This window comes from Silene latifolia, chromosome X (assembly GCF_048544455.1).
Source record: "Silene latifolia isolate original U9 population chromosome X, ASM4854445v1, whole genome shotgun sequence".
Classification (NCBI taxonomy): Eukaryota; Viridiplantae; Streptophyta; class Magnoliopsida; order Caryophyllales; family Caryophyllaceae; genus Silene; species Silene latifolia.
In genome coordinates, this window is record NC_133537.1 from 247,511,942 (window position 1) to 247,534,642 (window position 22,701).

The 22,701-nt window shown below is 41.1% G+C and overlaps 1 protein-coding gene across 1 annotated transcript; it reads left to right on the plus strand.

The window, feature by feature from the left end:
• Positions 1–1,949: 1,949 nt before the first annotated feature.
• LOC141619897 (enoyl-CoA delta isomerase 1, peroxisomal) lies at positions 1,950–22,652 on the plus strand. Its single transcript, XM_074436911.1, is given in 2 exon segments — positions 1,950–2,243; positions 22,206–22,652. Coding segments are annotated over 2 exon segments (741 nt in total).
• The last annotated feature ends 49 nt before the right edge of the window (positions 22,653–22,701 follow it).

Consider the following 22,701-nt stretch of genomic DNA (forward strand, 5'->3'; position numbering starts at 1 on the left):
GTCGTTGTGTGAGAGGAAATGGGTAGAGGGGACAAAGGTGGGACCCCCCATGTGCTTCTCCACTCACCCTAAATGGGTATTTTGTGAGAGAATATGGTATCCGTCTTATTAATAAGACGGATACCTTGGTCTGAAATAAGAATTGGTGATAACTATAAGCTTAAATCATATTATGTGCAAAGTAAACACATAACCGAAGAACATGACATGCAGGCATACAGCATACCAAAATTCACATTGAATTAACAAACCCCAAATCAGGATTATGCATATGAGACGTATGATGGGACTGATTTTAAACCAAATTAAGCACGCATAATGAATTGCATAATCAGACGAAAAATTAAAGGCGTCAGTTTCGTGCACTTGCAACAAAAAAATTACACTAATGGCTGAAACTCTGTGCAATTATGATAATCTAACCATAATAAATTCCAAAACAAAAAACCCATGTGAAATCCAAAGTCACACTCAATGTATCAAGCAACGTCAAATGTAAAAGTTACTACCATCAAAATTGATTCATGCTGTAAGTGATCCATGTGCAACTGAATTTGACCATTCAACTCATAATTACAGAATCTTAATTCAAATCGACGCATAGAATCAATCGAACCCAAATTACAATCACGCTTGAAGAACGAATACCGTATATCTTAAACTAAACCCAAATAATTTAATATGAAGGTGGCTCTGATACCACTTGTTAGATTTAATCCGAATTGAGACCATAAACTTCATACTAAATTATTCGGTAAATACTAGATGCGGAAGCGTACCTGATTACATGACGAAAGGTTGGGATGAACCGCCTGAAGGGACGGGATTAGGTCTTCTAGTAGACACACATACCATAGGGATCTCTCTACTGATGGGATGCGAGGAGATTAGGTTATTGTGTGTTACCAGCACCATAACCCACGTGACTTATATATAATCTCCTTAGTCTAATGCGCCCATCATGCATTAACAAACCTAATAAATATCTACACTTAGATAATAGACTGACCCATACTTTTTAAGACGTAAATAAGCTCGTATTTAATACACCGTATTGGATCACTTTATATTTGGGCTTAACTTAATAGATAACACATAAATACAATTATACCGAACTAATAATTTGTCTACATATATTGTTCTATTAGGCCCATATTTTTTACAAACTTTTCCTTTTTCAAAGTGTCTACCTTACGACGGCGTGTCCTTTATATTGGGCACTATTCTTTTTGGTCTTGTGCTATAGTCTAGGACGGTCATATACTCTATCTGTCCTGATCATTTGTCTTTTTTTATTTATTTATTTATTTATTTATTTATTTATTTATTTATTTATTTACCTTTTATCTTAAGAGTAATTTCATCACATATCATTGTCCACTTGAGAATTCGATTCTTATTCACTACATAATACGTTTATCTGGGAAAAAAAATAACTCAAAGTTAATTTGTATCAAGCAATCTTTTTTGACTAACATATAAAAGTTGCATACGTTTCGTTTTTTCTAATTCCTTTTCTCGCAATCACTGAATCACATGATCATTAATAATACTCCCTCCTATTCTATATATTCTTCCCTATTTCCTAAAACGGATTATTCAGGTTTTCTCCCCCTTTCTTATTTTGAAAACTTTTACTCTTATTTTATTCATTTCCCTCTCCTATCACCAAACTCCACCCAACACTTTTACTCATATTTTATTACTTTTCTTAAAGTTTTGGCCCCACTATTCCTTATTTAACTCATAATTATTCATCTCTCCCTCCAACCACCAAATTCCACCCAACTTTTTACTCTTATTTTATTACTCTCCTTAATTCCCGTGCCCATAAACAAGGGGAAGAATACATAGAATTGAAGGGAGTATAATTGAAGACGACAAATGTTGACTATATATCTTCTCATGACCCACAATATTCAAGCACGATGAAGCAAATCCACAAAAACATGTGCACGGTGAAAAAGCAAGGTAATATCTACATCCTAACTCTAGTAGGCAACGATGAACACCGATTAAACCCAACATTAATCACCTCAATCCGGTCATCTCTTGCCCAAATCAAATCCTAAATTACCCAAACAAAATCAACAGCCGCATTATTAACCACTACTCATGGTAAATTCTTCTCCAACGGGTACGATCTATCATGGGTAAAATAAACGTCCAATCCCGAGCATTCAAAAAGCGTCATGGATTCAGTCTTACGATTACTAATCCGCGATCTGATCAGTTTTCCGATGCCGACTGATGAACTCCTCTTTCTACTAAGTTTTGGCACCATTTTGAGCTCATTTGGTAGCATTTAGGGATGGTTTTCGACGATTTTGACGTTATTTAGCCAATTTCATGTGCTTCACCATTTAGCATAATTTCAAGTGAAGAATAAGAAGCCAAGAGATCGAGAGAAGTGTCCAAGGAAGAGCCAAGAACAAGCATTGAAGAAGTACCATAAGGAAGCCTTTCAAGGACCAAGTAAAGCACGAAAGAAAGACGCGTTCCAGGATCAAACTCGCACCGTGCGAGTTTCCAGACACCAGAACTCACACGGTGTGAAAAATCTGGGTTTGATGGCGTTTTGTATTACGGGCCTTTCCTTTCTTAAGCCCATAATTATTAGGTTAGGTTAGACTATAAATAGGATGTTTGCAAGTAGGTTAAGACATCTTATGCTCTTTTAATTAATCAAGTTGTAATTTTGGGAATTATTCATCTTTTTGAATTGGGTTTAGATCTAAGCATGGAGAACTAATCTCCCTTTCTTAATCCGACTCAAAGGCTTAATCTTTGGTTGTAAGACTCCTTAATCTTTCCTTAATTATTATTATTGTTCTTAATGTCTTGTGTTTAATTGCTTAATTTTGGAATTCTTGTTAGATTATTGTGATTAAGTGTGATTTCCTTGTTACATAATCTTTCCAAGTTCCTTAATTTATATGTTGTTGGGGTTATTAAGTGTGATTTCCTTGTAATCCCATGTTGCAACAACTTGTTATTAGACTAATGAATGTGATTTCTTCTTGGTTTAACCAACATTAGAGAGATTAAGTTGTGATTGCTCATTAATTGTGATTTCATTGTGAGTAATTCCACCTATTAGATTCCTATTGCTTCATCTTCTCGTTAATTAATCTATGTGTGTGATTTCCACTAGAGGAGTTAATAAGTTGGGTCAATTATTAAGTGTGATTTCCTTGTGATTGACTTCTAATTAAGGGAATTTGGAGATTTAAACTCACTAATAGGACAATAATATTAATTAGAAGGATTGATTGAGTGGTTTTGTCAACTAAAGTGCTTAACTTTGGGTTGGATTAAGTCTCTCTTAAAATTGATTAATTTCCATCTTAAAACTCACTTGTTTGATTGCTTGCCTCATACTCTTGTTTGAATTTCTTTTAATTGTCCTTGAAAACTCAACCAAAAACCCCCCTTTTTACATATTTGTTGTTATTGTTGTCACAATTATTCTAATTGCTCTTTTAATTTCACTATTGCAAAACCCATCTTCTCTTGGGTTCGATCCCTTGCTTACTATTTTACTAGTTTATAATTAGTGCTAATTAGTGTGTCTAGTGGTATATAAATTGTTAATTTGGCCGTCTTTTATTGCGACATTTTAGGCGTGTCAAATTTTGGCGCCGTTTCCGGGGAAGGTAACGGTTTTGCTAGTGTGTTTTATTTGTGTTTTAGGATAGTTGTGTTAGTTAATCTTTGTTTCTTGTTGATAGTGTCTTGTTCATCACTTGTGTGAACTTTTTGATTGTGTGCTCTTGTGTAGAGTTGTTTATGGTCAATATTAGGAATTCAAGTGAACCACTTTTTCCATTCAATCCGGAAATTCAAAGATCACTTGCTTGGATAGGAGGAGGTATTAGAAGAGACACCCCGGTTATTGAAGAAGTTAACCCCGTTACTCAACAAGACCAAGAAGAAGAGGACACCCTTTCCTTTGAATCCCAACCCATACCCATTCAAATCATCATGGGTGATCGTGAGTAAGAACAACCACATGGACATGGTGAGAGAGAGAACCCACCAAGGCCTAGAACCATTAAGGAACTTACCGCCCGGATCTCACACAAGTGCCCTTGTGTATCTCCTTTTCGGCCTTGGCGGAAAATGCCACCTTTGAATTGAAGTCCGGGCTCATTCACCAATTGCCCCAATTCCATGGACTTAGCACGGAAGATCCCAACAAGCATCTAAACAAATTTCATGTGGTTTGCTCAAGCATGAAGCCTAATGGGGTTACCGATGAGCAACTTCAACTAAGGGCCTTCCCTTTTTCACTCAAGGACGCGGCAAACGATTGGCTTTATTATCTCCCTACCGGGAGCATCACCACTTGGAATTTAATGAAGAAGGCTTTCTTAGAAAAGTATTTTCCCGCTAGTCTCTCATCTCAATTGAAGAAAGAAATAAGTAATGTTGAACAAATTGTAACACCCCCATACTCCAAGTGCCTTACCAGGACCACTCGGGTATGAAGACATTACCATCTCGGTTACCCGAGGCAATGATAATCAAATAAACAATGAAGAAACAACGTTTAAATATAAATACTTAGCGAAGAGTTACAATTCTCAAAACCAAACCAAATGTGTAATACATGTTCTCAAACTAACTGTTCTAGCTGAAATGTAAATAAACTAATAAGCTACAGCGGAAGACTCCTATCATCATGTCGTGGCAATCCCAGCAATCCAGTACTCATCTCATACCTACTCAATATCTGCCCACCATCCCCGAATGGATCACCGCAGGTTTACAAAACAACACCGGGGTCAGTACTAATCACACAACTCAATATATATTAACAATAAGATAAACAGACAGCTTAACTGTCATACACACACACACACAATCACAATACAATTACTATATCAAACAACCAATCACAACACATCAACAATCATCCCATTATGGGACTAATACTGAGTAGGAAATCCTACATGGAAAGCACACTGTCAGACTGTCTCTACTGCTGTATCAAAAAGCTTCCTCTATGAACCCTTCTCTTATCATACGACATATAAATGCTACCAAATCACATACTATTCAAAAACCCCCAAATCCCTATATTAGGGTTTAACCAAAATAAAGGAAAGATAATAAAAAAGGTACATAGATCTTACCCTCGACGCAAGGAATTCAACGGTATAAACAACGACGAGAACCGACCTCCCAAACTCCAGGAATTGCTAACAATGTGATTAAGATGGTGAACTTGCTTGCTTTCTCTCTTAAACAGTAATTTAGGTTTTGCAAAAATGATTTAGAATAATGACGGCGAAGGTTATATATCTTAATCGCATAATTAACAAAACCCGAGAAAACTCCCCGTAAAACCGGTTACTCGATCGAGTACCCAAGGCACTCGATCGAGTACCCCCTTACTCGATCGAGTATCCTAGTTACTCGATCGAGTACCCAACAGGTCAGAAACTTTTCTAAAACGCATCTTACCCTTACTCGACAGAGTAAGGCCTACTCGATAGAGTACCCAAAGACTCATAAATACAGAGTATTACAGTCTTCCCTCCTTAAAAAGAACTTCGTCCCCAAAGTTCAAACCACTACTAAACAAAGGTACTCCCCCAACGCTTCCGACTCACTAACAAAACAAAACCCAACATAAAACATGGTACTAACCCAACTCATCCCGACAAACATGCCGACACAACATACTAAAAGGGTATAAAAACGGTTTAAAAACTTTTGCGATCATCTCCTACCCCCCTAAAAGAAACAAGGTTACGTCCCCGTAACCATACATACCTGATCAAAAAGGAAAGGGTAACGCTCTTTCATAGCTTCCTCTGGTTCCCATGTAGCTTCCTCAGTCTCGTGGTTAGACCAAAGGATCTTAAGCAAAACTGTCTCACCACTCCTAGTCTTCCTATCCTTTCGGTCAAGAATCTGCTTAGGCACCTCAAGATATGATAAGGACTCATCTAGCTCTAAGTTCTCTGCCTCTAACACATGTGACGGATCACTCACATACTTCCGCAGCTGCGATACATGAAACACATTATGCACTCTCTCTAACGCAGCTGGTAAAGCCAGACGATATGCAACTTCCCCAACTCGCTCTAAGATCTCATAAGGCCCGATAAACTTCTCACTTAACTTGCCTTTCTTCCCAAATCTCATAACCCCATGCATAGGAGACACTTTCAAAAGAACTTTGTCCCCCACTTGAAACTCTATGTCCCTGCGATGTAGATCTGCATAACTATTTTGCCTATCCTGAGCGCCCTCATCCGTTCTCGATCATCTTAACTGTTCCACCATCTCATGCACCATCTCTGGTCCTAAAACCCATTGCCAAAGACTATCGTCCCAACAAATTGGACTCCTACATCTCCTCCCATACAAAGCCTCAAACGGTGCCATACCAATACTAGTGTGATAGTTGTTATTATAAGAAAATTCTATCAAGTCCAACCTCTGTTCCCAGCTACCACCAAAGTCCATCACACAAGCTCGCAACATATCCTCGTCGGAGTCTTGATTGTTCTCTCGTCTGTCCGTCTGTCGCAGGATGAAATGTTGTACTCATCTTCAAAGTTGTTCCCAACGATTCCTGCAATCGCTTCCAAAACCTTGATATAAATCTCGCATCTCTGTCAGACACTATGTCCTTAGGGACTCCATGTAACTTAAGCACGTTCTTTCGATAAGCCATAGCCAATTGTGCCTTAGTCCATGTATCTTTCATTGGAACAAAGTGAGTGACTTAGTCGGTCGATCCACTATTACCCAAATCATGTTGTTACCTTGTTGACTCTTTGGCAAACCCACAATGAAATCCATGGAAATGGATTCCCACTTCCACTCAGGTACCTCTAAAGACTGAATCTTCCCTTGTGGTCGTCATTGTTCCCCTTTAACTCTCTGGCATGTCAAACAACGGGACACAAACTCATCTGTCTCTTTCTTCATCCCAGGCCACCAAAACGTTTTCTTCAAATCCTTGTACAGTTTGTCACCACCGGATGTCCGAGTATGGTGTACAATGCGCCTCTGTCATGATTGTCTTTTTCAACTCCTCATCATTAGGAACACACCACCTACCATCAAACCTCAAACTACCATCTGTATGAATAGAAAATCGGGACACTGTCCCTTTCTCTACTCCAGCTCTCCACTCAACTATCTTAGGATCCAACGCCTGTTTACCTCGAATGTCATCATAAAACTCAAGATGTACTGTCATATCACCCATGGCGTCTCCTTTCTGCATCATATGTATCCCAAACCTCGCTACCTCATCTCTCGGCCTCATCAAAGATAGCTGCATACGAAGAATGTACACTCTTCCTACTCAAAGCATCAGCAACAACATTGGCCTTCCCTTCATGGTAGATGATTTCCATGTCATAATCGCCAATCAACTCCATCCACCTCCTCTGTCTCATGTTCAACTCCTTTTGAGTGAAAATGTACTTGAGACTCTTGTGATCAGAAAATACCTTAAAGATTGCTCCATAAAGGTAATGTCTCCAAATCTTGAGAGCAAACACCACCGCACCCAACTCCAGATCATGAGTAGGGTAGTTCTCCTCATAAGGCTTCAATTGCCTAGAAGCATAGGCAATCACTTTACCGTTCTGCATCAACACACATCCCAACCCATTCTTTGAGGCATCTGTATAAACCTCAAAGTTCTCGCTCCCTTCAGGCAATGCTAAGACAGGAGCTGTGGTCAAACGCTCCTTTAATGTTTGGAACGCCGTCTCACAACTCTCATCCCAACGAAACCTGTTCTCTTTCCTCATCAACGCTGTCATAGGTCTAGCTATCTTGGAGAAATCTTTCACGAATCGTCTGTAGTACCCAGCTAAACCCAGAAAACTCCTGATCTCAGCAACATTCTTTGGTGCTTCCCACTTTGTCACGGCTTCTATTTTTCCGGATCCACAGCTACCCCATCTTTAGAGATCACATGCCCCAGAAAAGCAACTTTCTCTAACCAGAACTCGCACTTGGATAGCTTAGCATACAACTCATGCTCCCTCAAAGTTTGCAACACGATCCTCAGATGCTCCTCATGTTCCTCCTTAGTCTTAGAATAGACTAAGATATCGTCGATAAACACCACTACAAACTTATCCAAAAACGGTCTAAAGATCCTATTCATCAAATCCATAAACACTGCCGGTGCATTAGACAACCCAAACGGCATCACCACATACTCATAATGACCATACCTTGACGTGAAAGCCGTCTTTGGTATGTCCACCTCTCTAATCTTCACCTGATGGTACCCCGACCTCAAATCAATCTTAGAAAAGACTGATGCACCACTCAACTGATCAAACAGGTCATCTATCCTTGGCAAAGGATACTTGTTCTTCACGGTCACTCGGTTCAGCTCTCTGTAGTCTATGCACAGCCTCAGACTCCCATCTTTCTTCTTCACAAAAAGGACTGGTGCTCCCCACGGCGATACACTAGGTCTAATGTATCCCTTCTCTATCAAATCATCCAACTGCTTCCTAAGCTCCTCCATATCCTTAGGACCCATATGGTACGGTGCCTTAGAGATTGGCCCCGTCCCCTGGTTTCAACTCTCTTGTGAAATCTATCTCTTTCCGGTGCAACCCCGGAATCTCCTCTGGAAACACATCCTCGAACTCTCCCACCACTGGTATCTGATCAACTGTCGGACCCTCTATCCGGTCATCTCTCACATGGCACAATATCAAAGGACATCCCTTCCTCAGATATGACTTCAAAGTAACAGCTGCAATCAACTTAACTTTGGGTTTGACTAGAAACCCACGATAAGACACACTAACGCCCTTGGGACCTCTTAAAGACACTTTCTTTTGATGACAGTCTATCTTAGCTTTATACTTTCCCAACCAATCCATCCCGACTATCATCTCAAAACCGTCAAAAGGAAACTCTAGCAAGTCTACAGGGAAATCAACTTGCCCAACTATCATAGATACATCTCTAAACAACCTCCCACATGATACAGACTCACCCGAAGGTATAAAAACTTGCTCACTAACAGACTCATATACCCTCAAACCCAACCGCTTAACATGACTCGAAGATACAAACGACTGAGAAGCCCCGAATCAAACAAAACAAAGGTATGAATACCATTAACAAGAAAAGTACCGGTGATAACGTGAGCATCCTCCTCAGCTGCTTTCTTCTCCATCATGAATTACTTTCCACTGGTCTTCTGTCCACCTCCCGGACAAGATCTTGGCCTGATGTGGTCGGCTTAGCACCCGACCCTTGATTGTTGTTGTTGTTCGTCGGTGGTTTCTGATAAGAATTACCGCCGTTGCGGTTGCCTCCACTGTAACTCGACTTCCCGGTTTGGCCATGACCCAGTAGGTCTGTTGCTCGCGTAGCTCGCGCAGTCTCGGAAAGATCCGGTGCACTTGTACACTCATGTCTCTTGTGGCCTACACCACCACAGCTATAGCAGGTCACTCCCCAACTACCACTAACACTTCCACGGCCACGCCCAAAGGAAGCCCCAAAGATTGAACCACGACCTTAAGAAAACCCCTTAGACCGATTGTGGTTGCCTTTCTTGTGATTAGATTGGCCACCACCCTCGCTCTCGGACTTCCTCTTCTCACCACCCGACCTCTTCGAGCCATCTCCACCAACCTCTCGGCTCTCCCGGCCCTCTCATAGGCTTCCTTAACACCGTAAGGACTCCCACGGGTAACTTATCCATAATCTTAGGGGTCAACCCTCTCTCAAACCTCAATGCCAAATTCTCCTCACTCAAACCCATATCCTCAAAGATACCTAGACTTATCATTGAACCGCTGTAGTACTCGGCCACGACATCTCGGCGGTCATCTTAAAACCTGTCAAACTCTTCTCTCAACTTACTCCTTATATGCTCGGTACAAACTCCTTTCTCACGCCCTACGAAACTCCTCCCAAGGTATAGCAGGTAAGCCTTGGTTTGTATATATCTCCTTAGCACTCACATTCACTGTATCCCACCACTTGCATTTGCCTCCCTCGGATAGAACGCACTGTTCCACTCTCATCTCATCAGGACAGTGAACCAAATCTAGTATGTTCTCCATCTCTCTAAGCCAACTATCGAGAAGGTTAGGCTCCCCAACTCCCTTATACTCTTTCGGGTTAAACCTCGCTATATAGAGGCTGATTTTAGAATGATCAACCTCCTTCTCCTTATCCTTATCCTTATCTTTCCCACAGTCTTTAAAGCCTCAGTGAGAGCATCCTGATGCTCCAACATCTTAACGATGTCATCTATGTTCATAAGCTCAGCTCTCGCATACAAAGCAGTCTTTTTGGGCGGCATCTTGAAACTATCATAGAAAAAGGGGTGGATATAAACATACGCGCCAAAACTTCAAAACAAGAAAACACGCTGCCCAGACCCCTACTCGATCGAGTTCCCAAACATACTCGATCGAGTAACGGGCTACTCGATCGAGTGCCCAACATAATCGATCGAGTGCCCCAACATCAGACCTCAAACAGACCTTCTGATCTCTAACCTACTCTACTCGACCGAGTAGCTAGGCTACTCGATCGAGTGACCCCCTACTCGATCGAGTGCCCGAGGTACTCGATCGAGTGCCCAAAAACACGATTCTGGACTCAAAATCGCCAAAAACCCACCCGATCGAGTCAGTCCCACTCGATCGAGTCATGCTAACTCAGAAACGCTACCCGCATGCTATATCATATGCTAACATGCTAAAAACTTTATAAAACCACATATTATATCATAACTAAGCATATAATGCTACGCATCCTTTCGTACGATCTACGAGATCATTATATCATGTTATTAAATGCCACCTTATAAACATCCAACATGTTATCACTCCAACAACAAGTCTACTTATATCATTAATCCTTCTCTTACATTCTCAACTTTCTACTTCAAACATCCAACAATTACACACACTTCATCACATTCTTACACAAGCTAACCAAACAACACATACGACCTTGACATACCCCCCCCCATGTGACCGATTCAAAATTGTAGGGCAAGTTCGCGACTTTAGGACGTCTCCCAAGCCTTTGCATTAGCTCCTACAACTTTTACCCCGGGTTCATTTTAATTGACTCCCTATGTTCATTAGGTTCATTGGTTACAGGTTTCAGGATCGTCGCTCTGATACCATTTGTAACACCCCCATACTCCAAGTGCCTTACCAGGACCACTCGGGTATGAAGACATTACCATCTCGGTTACCCGAGGCAATGATAATCAAATAAACAATGAAGAAACAATGTTTAAATATAAATACTTAGCGAAGAGTTACAATTCTCAAAACCAAACCAAATGTGTAATACATGTTCTCAAACTAACTGTTCTAGCTGAAATGTAAATAAACTAATAAGCTACAGCGGAAGACTCCTATCATCATGTCGTGGCAATCCCAGATATCCAGTACTCATCTCATACCTACTCAATATCTGCCCACCATCCCCGAATGGATCACCGCAGGTTTACAAAACAACACCGGGGTCAGTACTAATCACACAACTCAATATATATTAACAATAAGATAAACAGACAGCTTAACTGTCATACACACACACACACAATCACAATACAATTACTATATCAAACAACCAATCACAACACATCAACAATCATCCCATTATGGGACTAATACTGAGTAGGAAATCCTAGATGGAAAGCACACTGTCAGACTGTCTCTACTGCTGTATCAAAAAGCTTCCTCTATGAACCCTTCTCTTATCATACGACATATAAATGCTACCAAATCACATACTATTCAAAAACCCCCAAATCCCTATATTAGGGTTTAACCAAAATAAAGGAAAGATAATAAAAAGGGTACATAGATCTTACCCTCGACGCAAGGAATTCAACGGTATAAACAACGACGAGAACCGACCTCCCAAACTCCAGGAATTGCTAACAATGCGATTAAGATGGTGAACTTGCTTGCTTTCTCTCTTAAACAGTAATTTAGGTTTTGCAAAAGTGATTTAGAATAATGACGGCGAAGGTTATATATCTTAATCGCATAATTAACAAAACCCGAGAAAACTCCCCGTAAAACCGGTTACTCGATCGAGTACCCAAGGCACTCGATCGAGTACCCCCTTACTCGATCGAGTATCCTAGTTACTCGATCGAGTACCCAACAGGTCAGAAACTTTTCTAAAACGCATCTTACCCTTACTCGACAGAGTAAGGCCTACTCGATAGAGTACCCAAAGACTCATAAATACGGAGTATTACACAAATGGATGGGGAGAACTTGTATGAGTATTGGGAGAGGTTTAAACAACTTCTTGCTAGTTGCCCATACCATGGGTATACCGACCACGACCTTCTCTTGAACTTTTGTGGTGGTCTACTTGAGGATGATGCTAGGATGATTAAAGCCGCTACCCAAGGAGGGATTGAATATATGTCGGCCCAAGAAGCAAATGAGTTGATTGAAAGATTGGTAGGAAGCTCTAGGAATTTTGGGAGGAGAATTAGGAAGACAAGTGGGACATCCTCTTCAAGGCAAAGCTCCAACCATATGGAGGAGAAAGTTGATTTTCTTACCAATTTGGTGAAGAAACTTACAAAAGGAGGTGGGAGTGCTTCTCATGTGAAATTTTGTGGTCTTTGTAATGATCCAACTCATCCCACCGATGGGTGTCCATCTTTGCAAACGGAGGAGGCAATTGAAGCGGTGAAGGCTATTGGGTTTAGGAAGTTTGACCCCTATTCCAACACTTACAATGAAGGGTGGAAATCTCATCCAAATATGGGTTGGGGTGGAAACCAAAACCAAAACCAAAACCAAAATCAAAATAAAAAAGGGCCTTCAAACTCTTCCTTTCAAAAGCCAAATCAAAATCAAAACCAATCACAAAATTCCTTGGAAGAAATGATGAAAACACTTACCATGAATCAAATGGCAATGCAAAACAATACCAATGAATTTCAAACCGCCGTGCTTCAACAAAACCGACTCACCGACTCTAGGTTTGTTAACCTTGAGACCCAAGTTGGTCAAATCCTCACTACACTCAATTCTCAACCCACCCAAGGAGGGAGTCTCCCTTCTCACACCATTCCTCCACCCACCAAGGAACAAGCAAAAGCGGTCTCTTTGAGGAATGGTAGAGAGTTGGTAGAGGCACCCAAGGCTCCTAAGAAGACAAGACCACCTCCTATTTTTCATGAAGTGGAGGATGTGGTTGAAGATGAAATTGAAGTGGTAGTGGAACAAGGGGAAGCATATACACCTCAACAAGTAAGGGTCAATGAACCGCTTCCGGAATATGAGCCACAAGCTCCATTTCCAAGTGCTTTGAATGATACAAGGATGATTGACAAGAAAACTTCAAGCCTTTATGATATCTTTCGTAAAGTGGAGGTAAACATTCCTCTTATTGATCTTCTTAGTAGTGTGCCAAAGCATGCAAAATTTTTGAAAGAGTTGTGCACTACTAAGAGGACCAATAAGGCAAAAAGCATGAAAAAGGTAAGGGCTAGTGAACATGTGTCGACAATTTTTCAAAAACGTTTGCCACAAAAATGTAGTGATCCGGGCATGTTCACCATCCCTTGTAAAATTGGAGACTTGGATTGTCAACATGCTATGCTTGATTTAGGTGCATCCATTAATGTCTTGCCCAATTACCTTTATGAGTCACTCAAGTTAAGGCCTTTGAAACCGACTCGTACGGTCATTTCTTTGGCCAATAGGTCCAATATATATCCTAAGGGGGTTGTGGAAGATGTCTTGGTGAAGGTGGGGGAAATGCTTTTCCCCGCCGACTTCTATGTGATTGAAATGGAACCCGAGAAAGGCTCCACTCCCATTTTGTTGGGAAGGCCTTTCATGAGAACTTCCAACACCAAGATTGATGTATCTAGTGGACGCCTCACAATGGAATTTGAGGGGGAAAAGATTGAGTATAGCATACATGAGGCTATGAAATACCCATCCGAGACTTCAACTTTGTGTTTTCTTGAAATTTTTGAACCAATTGTGCAAACCGTGTATGAATTGTGCAAAGTTGATGCATTGGATGTTGTTTTGACTAATGAATTAGTTGGAGAGGATACGGGGTATGTTTTGTCTTGTAATTTGCAGGAAACAATCAAGGACCTAGAGGAAAATCCCCCAATGGAAGAATGGGAAGAAAAGGAAGAAATCCGGAAAACAGCAGGGAACTCGCACCGTGCGAGTTTCCCAGTGCCAGAACTCGCACCGTGCGAGTTTGCTCATGTCCAAGATTTTTTCTTCCTTTCTTCCAAATTGTTAGAAGAGCTACCAAAGGAGAAACCCGTTCCCTCTATTGTCAAGCCTCCGATTGTTGAATTGAAGCCCTTACCAAGCCACTTGAAGTATGCATTTCTAGGAAATGAAGAAACTTTACCGGTAATTATTTCAAGCAAGCTTACTAAGGAGCAAGAAGAGGCTCTCATCCGAGTTCTTAAGCAACACAAGGAAGCAATTGGGCGGACAATGGCCGACATCAAAGGCATTAGTCCCACTTTATGCATGCACCGGATTCTTCTTGAAGATGAAGCAAAGCCCGTCCGACAACCACAAAGGCGTTTGAACCCTCCAATGATGGATGTTGTGAAGAAAGAGGTACTCAAACTCCTTCATGTAGGTATGATCTATCCTATCTCCGATAGTCAATGGGTTAGTCCAACCCAAGTTGTCCCAAAGAAATCCGGGCTAACGGTAGTCGAGAATCATGAAGGTGTTTTAACCCCCACTCGAGTTCAAAATGGGTGGCGGGTATGTATCGACTACCGTAGGCTCAATGCCGTGACCCGAAAAGATCACTTCCCGCTTCCCTTCATAGATCAAATGTTGGAGAGGTTAGCGGGAAAAGCTTTTTATTGCTTTTTGGATGGCTACTCGGGTTATTTTCAAATCCCAATTGCACCCGAGGACCAAACAAAAACAACCTTCACATGTCCCTTTGGAACGTTTGCCTATAGAAAGATGCATTTTGGTCTTTGTAATGCTCCGGGAACGTTCCAAAGGTGCATGATGAGTATCTTTTCGGATCATGTTGAGGACTTTATTGAGGTATTCATGGATGACTTTACCGTTCATGGCCAATCTTTTGAGGATTGTTTGAGTCATCTCACTTGGGTTTTGCAAAGATGTATTGATACCAACCTCGTTCTCAACCATGAGAAATGTCATTTCATGGTTGATGAAGGAATAGTCTTGGGACATGTGATTTCCTCTAGGGGGATTGAGGTTGATAAGGCCAAGGTCGATACCATTCGCACCTTGCCTTATCCTACTAATGTGCGTGAAGTGAGATCTTTCCTAGGTCATGCCGGGTTCTACCGGCGTTTTATTAAGGATTTCTCCAAGATTGCCGCTCCTCTATGCAAGCTACTTCAAAAGGATTGTGAATTTATCATGAGTGAAGAATGTAAGGGAGCCTTTGATATGCTCAAGGAGAAGCTTATTTCGGCACCTATAATTCAACCTCCCAATTGGAATGAACCGTTTGAGATAATGTCGGACGCAAGCAATTATGCCCTTGGCGCGGTACTTGGCCAAAGGGTAGGAAGAGCACCTCATGTTATTCAATATGCGTCGACAATGATGAATGAGGCTCAAAGAAATTATACAACTACCGAGAAAGAATTTCTTGCGGTGGTGTTTGCCTTAGAGAAATTTCGACCTTATATTCTTGGAGCCAAGGTCATCATCTTCATGGATCATGCCGCCTTAAGGCATTTGGTGAACAAGAAGGAGTCCAAGCCCCATTTGATGAGATGGGTACTACTTTTGAGTGAGTTTGACGTTGAACTCAAAGACAAGAAGGGCACAACTAACACGGTGGCGGATCACCTAAGTCGAATTATGCAAGAGAAGCCTCAAGAAATCTTGGAATCACCAATACAAGCTTCCTTTCCGGATGACACACTCCTAGCATTGTCCTCCATTGAACCATAGTACGCCCATATAGTCAACTTTTTGGTCTTACAAGAGTTTCCAAAGGGTCTTTCTAGATCCCAACGAGATAAGATCAAGAGTGATGCTAAATACTATGTGTGGGATGACCCATATCTTTGGAAATTTTGTGCCGATCAAGTTATTAGGAGATGTGTCCCGGATACCGAAATCCTTCCAATTCTTAAATTTTGTCACGAGTATGCTTGCGGTGGGCATTTTGGAGCAAAAAAAACGGCTAGAAAAGTCTTGGAAAGCGGTTTCTTTTGGCCCACATTATTCCGAGATGCTCATGCCATGGTGAAGACATGTGATAGATGCCAAAGAGTTGGCAACATTTCAAAAAGAGAAGAAATGCCTCAAACACCCATGATCTATTGTGAAATATTTGATGTGTGGGATATTGACTTCATGGGACCATTTCCCGCATCTTGTGGCAATATTTATATACTTTTGGCGGTGGACTATGTCTCCAAGTGGGTGGAGGTTAAAGCCACCAAGACCGATGATGCAAAGGTAGTTGGAGAATTCATCAAAACCAACATCTTTTCTCGGTTTGGCTTCCCAAAAGCCTTGATAAGCGATCGTGGCACTCACTTTTGCAACAAAGCCATTGGAGCTCTTCTCAAAAAGTATGGGGTACTTCATAAAGTATCAACCGCCTATCACCCTCAAACCAACGGTCAAGCCGAGGTTTCTAATAGGGAGATTAAGGCTATCCTTGAGAAGACGGTGAATCCCGACCGCAAGGATTGGAGCTTGAGGTTGGATGATGCCGTGTGGGCCTATCGCACGGCTTACAAAACGCCAATCGGGATATCACCTTACCGCTTACTTTTTGGGAAACCATGTCATCTACCCGTGGAGGTTGAGCATCGAGCTTATTGGGCGGTCAAGTCGTTCAACTTGCAAATGAATGAAGCGGGCCTTCATAGGAAAATTCAACTTCAAGAATTGGAAGAAATTCGAAATGATGCTTATGAGAATGCTTTCATTTACAAGGCAAGAACAAGAGCATGGCACGATAACATGATTTCAAGAAGAGTGTTTCAAGTGGGAGATAAAGTCTTACTCTTTCAAAATCGGCTTAGACTTTTCTCCGGGAAATTGAGGTCTAGGTGGATGGGACCATATGAAGTGGTTCGTGTCTTCCCATATGGAGCAATTGAAATCAAATGCTTGAAATCCGGGAAAGTTTTAAAAGTGAATGGTCAAAGGCTTAAGCATTATCATGAAGGGATTGAAGTGGGTGAAGTGGAAACACTCCACCTTGTTGATCCAATTTACTCAAATTAATGAAGATGCAACTTTGTCGAGCCATCAACGTTAAATAAACGGAAAAAGTTTGTAAATATTTCTTTCCCTTGCATATTTAAATTCCGTATTGCATTGTCTTTATTGCATTTTTCATGTTTAAATTAATTGCATCCTTTAATTCTCGCATTATAAATTAAATGATTTGCATTTTCATTAATGTTTTTGGCATGTTAGGACGGTTTAATGTGTGTTTTAGTGATAGGATATAAACTCAAGGGCATATGTGAAGAAAAGAAGGAAGAATGATGTGTAAAAGGATTGGCTAGAGTGGAGAATTAAGCAACAAAAAAGCCGCTTCCAGCAGCAAAGCCGCACGGTGCGACTTTTCTGAGTGCCTTTCTCGCACCGTGCGAGAAACCGTGAAGACACACATTTCAGCTTCAATTCCCACGACAACCCTCATTGTTCTTCCCCAATTCCTTTAACATTCAACCTCTCTCTTCACACTAACCCTAATCCCCCTCAAAATCACTCATCAAACCCTTCTCAAATCATCAAAATCAAGCAATTAACCTTCAAGTTTTATCAACTTTCATTACCCAACATCAATTTGGGCAAGGTAATTGCAGAAAATTCACAACACCATCAACTATTCGACCTAGGGTTTCGAAGAATTGAAGAATTGAAGATTTTTGGGTTGCAAATTGGATTGAAGGGACGAATTTAAGCAATTTTGGTTAGCATTCATCAACCAACAACACAAACAAGGATCAAAGGGAGGTATAACACCTTATTCTTCTCCTTGTCATTCATAGTTACCTAAATTTCGAATTTGAGTGCTTCAAAATCGAAATTTAGTTGTTTAATTGTGTTGAAGTTTGTTCTTAAACAATGTTTTAACTTGTGAGGTGTTTTTATTCCAACAAATAACTAATTAGCACATCAATTTTGTAGTGCATATTAGGTGTTTGTTCTTTTGCCTCACCCAAAAATCAATTCCAAAAATTATGTTTTTCTGGAAAGTAATTATTCTACAATGGGAAAAGGTAAAGCTACCGAGGCTTCCTCCTCAAAAGGACCCAAGGGAGCCTCGGATTATGATGAAAATGAATACTCGGGTAAGGAGGGCCTTCGGGACAAGGCCCTCGCGAATTGGAAGAAGTTTTCTTCGTTGTCAATCGTGACACAAACTAAGTTCCTTGACCACGACGTTCTTTCTGAATTGGGAATGCTTGACATGACCCGAATGCTCTTGGAAAAAGTCGGACTTGAGGCCTACACTAACATGGCCGCACACACCCGAAGGGGTGTTACCTTTGAGTTTCTTTCTTCGTTGGAAAAAGTGAAATTGGGGAGGGACAAGGCCCCGGGGATCAAATTTCGGGCATGCCGCCTTACCTATACCTTGACTTATGATGAGGTATGAGAGGCCCTACATATCACCAAAGCCCCCATCAAAGAAAACCTTGACAAAAAAATGATGAGTGCCTTTTGGAATGATATTACGGGAGATGTGCGTCATGGAAACTCAAAGAATATCACCATCCCCAACCCGGTCTTGCGCCTCCTAAGCCGTCATATAAACACCAACTTCTTGGTCATGACCGAACCAACAAAAATGCAATATCAACAAATTCAATGTCTATGGTCGATGACTCCGGAAGGGAGGGGAGTACCGGATTGGGTGGACTTGTTTGTGAGTGGTTGCCTTGAACTACAAAAGAATCCAAAAGGGACCATTTTTATTGGGGGAATGATCGAATTGATTGTGCAAAAGACGGGTGTACCATTTCCACCCAATATTTATGAACTTGATGATAGTGGTCGCATTGACTTCCATTACTTGAAGCACGCACACATGATTGAGGTGGTTGACAAAATCACCCCCTTGGTCATTTGGTGCATGGGTGGGCAAAACTCCAAGCATTACATGTTCCTACCCCGTCCCTCTAACTCACCCTTAGGTTGGGGGAGTGCACAAGATTTCTACATGCCTCCCGACGATGCCTTTGTGTACCTTTGGGTTGATAGAGCCCAAGTAGTTGAGCCGGATGAGGATGAGGGAGGAGAGCAACCGCAAGTGGGGGGAGCTTTGACTTTTGGTGACATGCCTCATAATGATGCACCATTTGATGAACCCATGCCTAATGCCCCGTATGATGAACCCCATTTCACTCCTCCCCAAATGCCACAACAACAACAACAATATCCTTTTTCGGACTCTCAATTCAACTACCCGGCCTTCCAAACATGGCAAACCAACATCACAAACCGTGTCACCAACCTTGAGTCTACCCTTTCTCAAATGCAACTTACGGAGAATGCTCGGTGGGGAATCACCAAAAACCGCTACCACCACTACCAAGAGGATTTGGAAGAGATGCGTTATACTTCAAACGCAACTTTTGAGATGGTGGCCGCGATGAATGCTCAATTCATGCAACAATTCCCCACCCAATACCAAGGGTATGGTGAGACTAAGGTTGAGGAAACAAGAGCCGAAATGGCTAGGTTTAGAAGAAGAAGAGAATCAAGAAGAAGGGGAGGACCTCCGGACTATGGAGGTGCCTCAAGCTCACACTCTTGAGTGAGTTTAGGGTGTTCACCTCACACTTTGGGGACAAAGTGAAGATTTAAGTGTGGGGTGGGCATGAGTTGGTATCATGTATATATTGTAATATATTCAATTCCATGCATTGTATTTCTTTTCTTAAAAAAAAAAAAAAAAAGAAGAAAGAAAAGAAAAAAGAAAAAAGAAAAACCCGGCTAGGATGAAAACCCGAAAGGGCATCATAGGCAAAAGTGGGAAAGTGGCCGAGGCCGGAGTGAAAACCCGAAAGGGCGCTCCGGGAAAAATGAAAAAAAGAGTGCGAGCCACGAGAGTAGAGGTGAGGAAAAGAGCTAAACCGAAAACCCGAAAGGGCGGTTTAGGCAAAATGAGAGAAGTAAGAAAAAATTGAAAAATCTTGTGACCTCTTTGAAACCTTGAAATCGTGTCACATACATGACTACTTCCATTTGGAGTTGGTGACATAAGTGGCGGAGCTCTAGAAGGCCGGAAGGGTAGGATAGTAGTGTGCCAAGACTAGGAGGGGGGTTCGGAAGCTTACTTTGTTACTAGTGCTTGGCATACTTGTTGTGTGGGATTGTGTTGACTTGTCCTATGTATTGTTGGAGAGTTTGTGTTGAGTTGTTGAGTTGTTAAAGAATTATTGAAGAATGGAGGTGTTTGAGGTTGCCTAATTGATAGGTTAGGAGAGGCTTTGATGACCAAGGTAGCCTTGTGTGAACCAAGTGAAGTAATAAGGAGGATGTGTTGAGTTTTGGGAAAGGATGAATGGATGAATTGGTGGACTTAGGATCATCATAGAAGAGGGATGACATAAGGAGGGGGAGTGAGAGAAGAGAGGTTCGTATTGGTCGAATTTGGGTCACTTACTCACTTATTGGAGCTATGAAGGAAAGTGACCATGTGCTTAGTCGAGGGATGACATAAGAAGGAAGAAGTGAGATGAAGAGTGGGAAATTAGGAGTGCCCATACTTTCTTGGCCTAGATGGTGATTAGGTTTACTCTAGTTTGCTCGGGACGAGTAAAGGGCTAAGTGTGGGGTGTTTGATGAGCTCCTATTTCTACTAAGTTTTGGCACCATTTTGAGCTCATTTGGTAGCATTTAGGGATGGTTTTCGATGATTTTGACGTTATTTAGCCAATTCCATGTGCTTCACCATTTAGCATAATTTCAAGTGAAGAATAAGAAGCCAAGAGATCAAGAGAAGTGTCCAAGGAAGAGCCAAGAACAAGCATTGAAGAAGTACCATAAGGAAGCCTTTCAAGGACCAAGTAAAGCACGAAAGAAAGACGCGTTCCAGGACCAAACTCGCACCGTGCGAGTTTCCAGACACCAGAACTCGCACGGTGCGAAAAATATGGGTTTGATGGCGTTTTGTATTACGGGCCTTTCCTTTGTTAAGCCCATAATTATTAGGTTATGTTAGACTATAAATAGGATGTTTGCAAGTAGGTTAAGACATCTTATGCTCTTTTAATTAATCAAGTTGTAATTTTGGGAATTATTCATCTTTTTGAATTGGGTTTAGATCTAAGCATGGAGAACTAATCTCCCTTTCTTAATCCGACTCAAAGGCTTAATCTTAGGTTGTAAGACTCCTTAATCTTTCCTTAATTATTATTATTGTTCTTAATCTCTTGTGTTTAATTGGTTAATTTTGGAATCCTTGTTAGATTATTGTGATTAAGTGTGATTTCCTTGTTACATAATCTTTCCAAGTTCCTTAATTTATATGTTATTGGGGTTATTAAGTGTGATTTCCTTGTAATCCCATGTTGCAACAACTTGTTATTAGACTAATGAATGTGATTTCTTCTTGGTTTAACCAACATTAGAGAGATTAAGTTGTGATTGCTCATTAATTGTGATTTCATTGTGAGTAATTCCACCTATTAGATTCCTATTGCTTCATCTTCTTGTTAATTAATCTATGTGTGTGATTTCCACTTAAGGAGTTAATAAGTTGGGTCAATTACTAAGTGTGATTTCCTTGTGATTGACTTCTAATTAAGGGAATTTGGAGATTTAATCTCACTAATAGGACAATAATATTAATTAGAAGGATTGATTGAGTGGTTTTGTCAACTAAAGTGCCTAACTTTGGGTTGGATTAAGTCTCTCTTAAAATTGATTAATTTCCATCTTAAAACTCACTTGTTTGATTGCTTGCCTCATACTCTTGTTTGAATTTCTTTTAATTGTCCTTGAAAACTCAACCAAAACCCCCCCTTTTTACATATTTGTTGTTATTGTTGTCACAATTATTCTAATTGCTCTTTTAATTTCACTATTGCAAAACCCATCTTCTCTTGGGTTCGATCCCTTGCTTACTATTTTACTAGTTTATAATTAGTGCTAATTAGTGTGTCTAGTGGTATATAAATTGTTAATTTGGCCGTCTTTTATTGCGACATTTTAGGCGTGTCACCGACCATCGCGGCAGTGACAGGACACGCATCGGCGGGAGGGATGATACTAGCAATGGCATATGATTACGTGATAATGAGGAGAGAAAGAGGGTACTTTTATATGAGTGAGGTGGATATTGGGTTGGTGATTCCTGAGTGGTTTATGGGGTTGTTGAAGTGTAAGATTGCGGATTCAAGGGCAATGGTGAAGGTGGTATTAGCAGGGGCGAAGGTGACGGGGGAGATGGGGAAGGAGATTGGGATGGTTGATGTGGTGGGCGAAGGGGTTGAGGGGACAGTTGATAAAGCGGTGGAAATGGGAAAGGAGTTAGTTGGGAGAGGGTGGGATGATGTGGTTTATGGGGAGATTATGATAGGTTTGTTTAAGGATATCTTAGATTTGATTGGTGCTATTGATAATATGGGTCTGCTTCAAGTTGATGATCAAGAAAACGGAAAGTCTTGAAGCCAGATCAAAACTATGATGATGGTAAATAATTACGTACATTACAGTC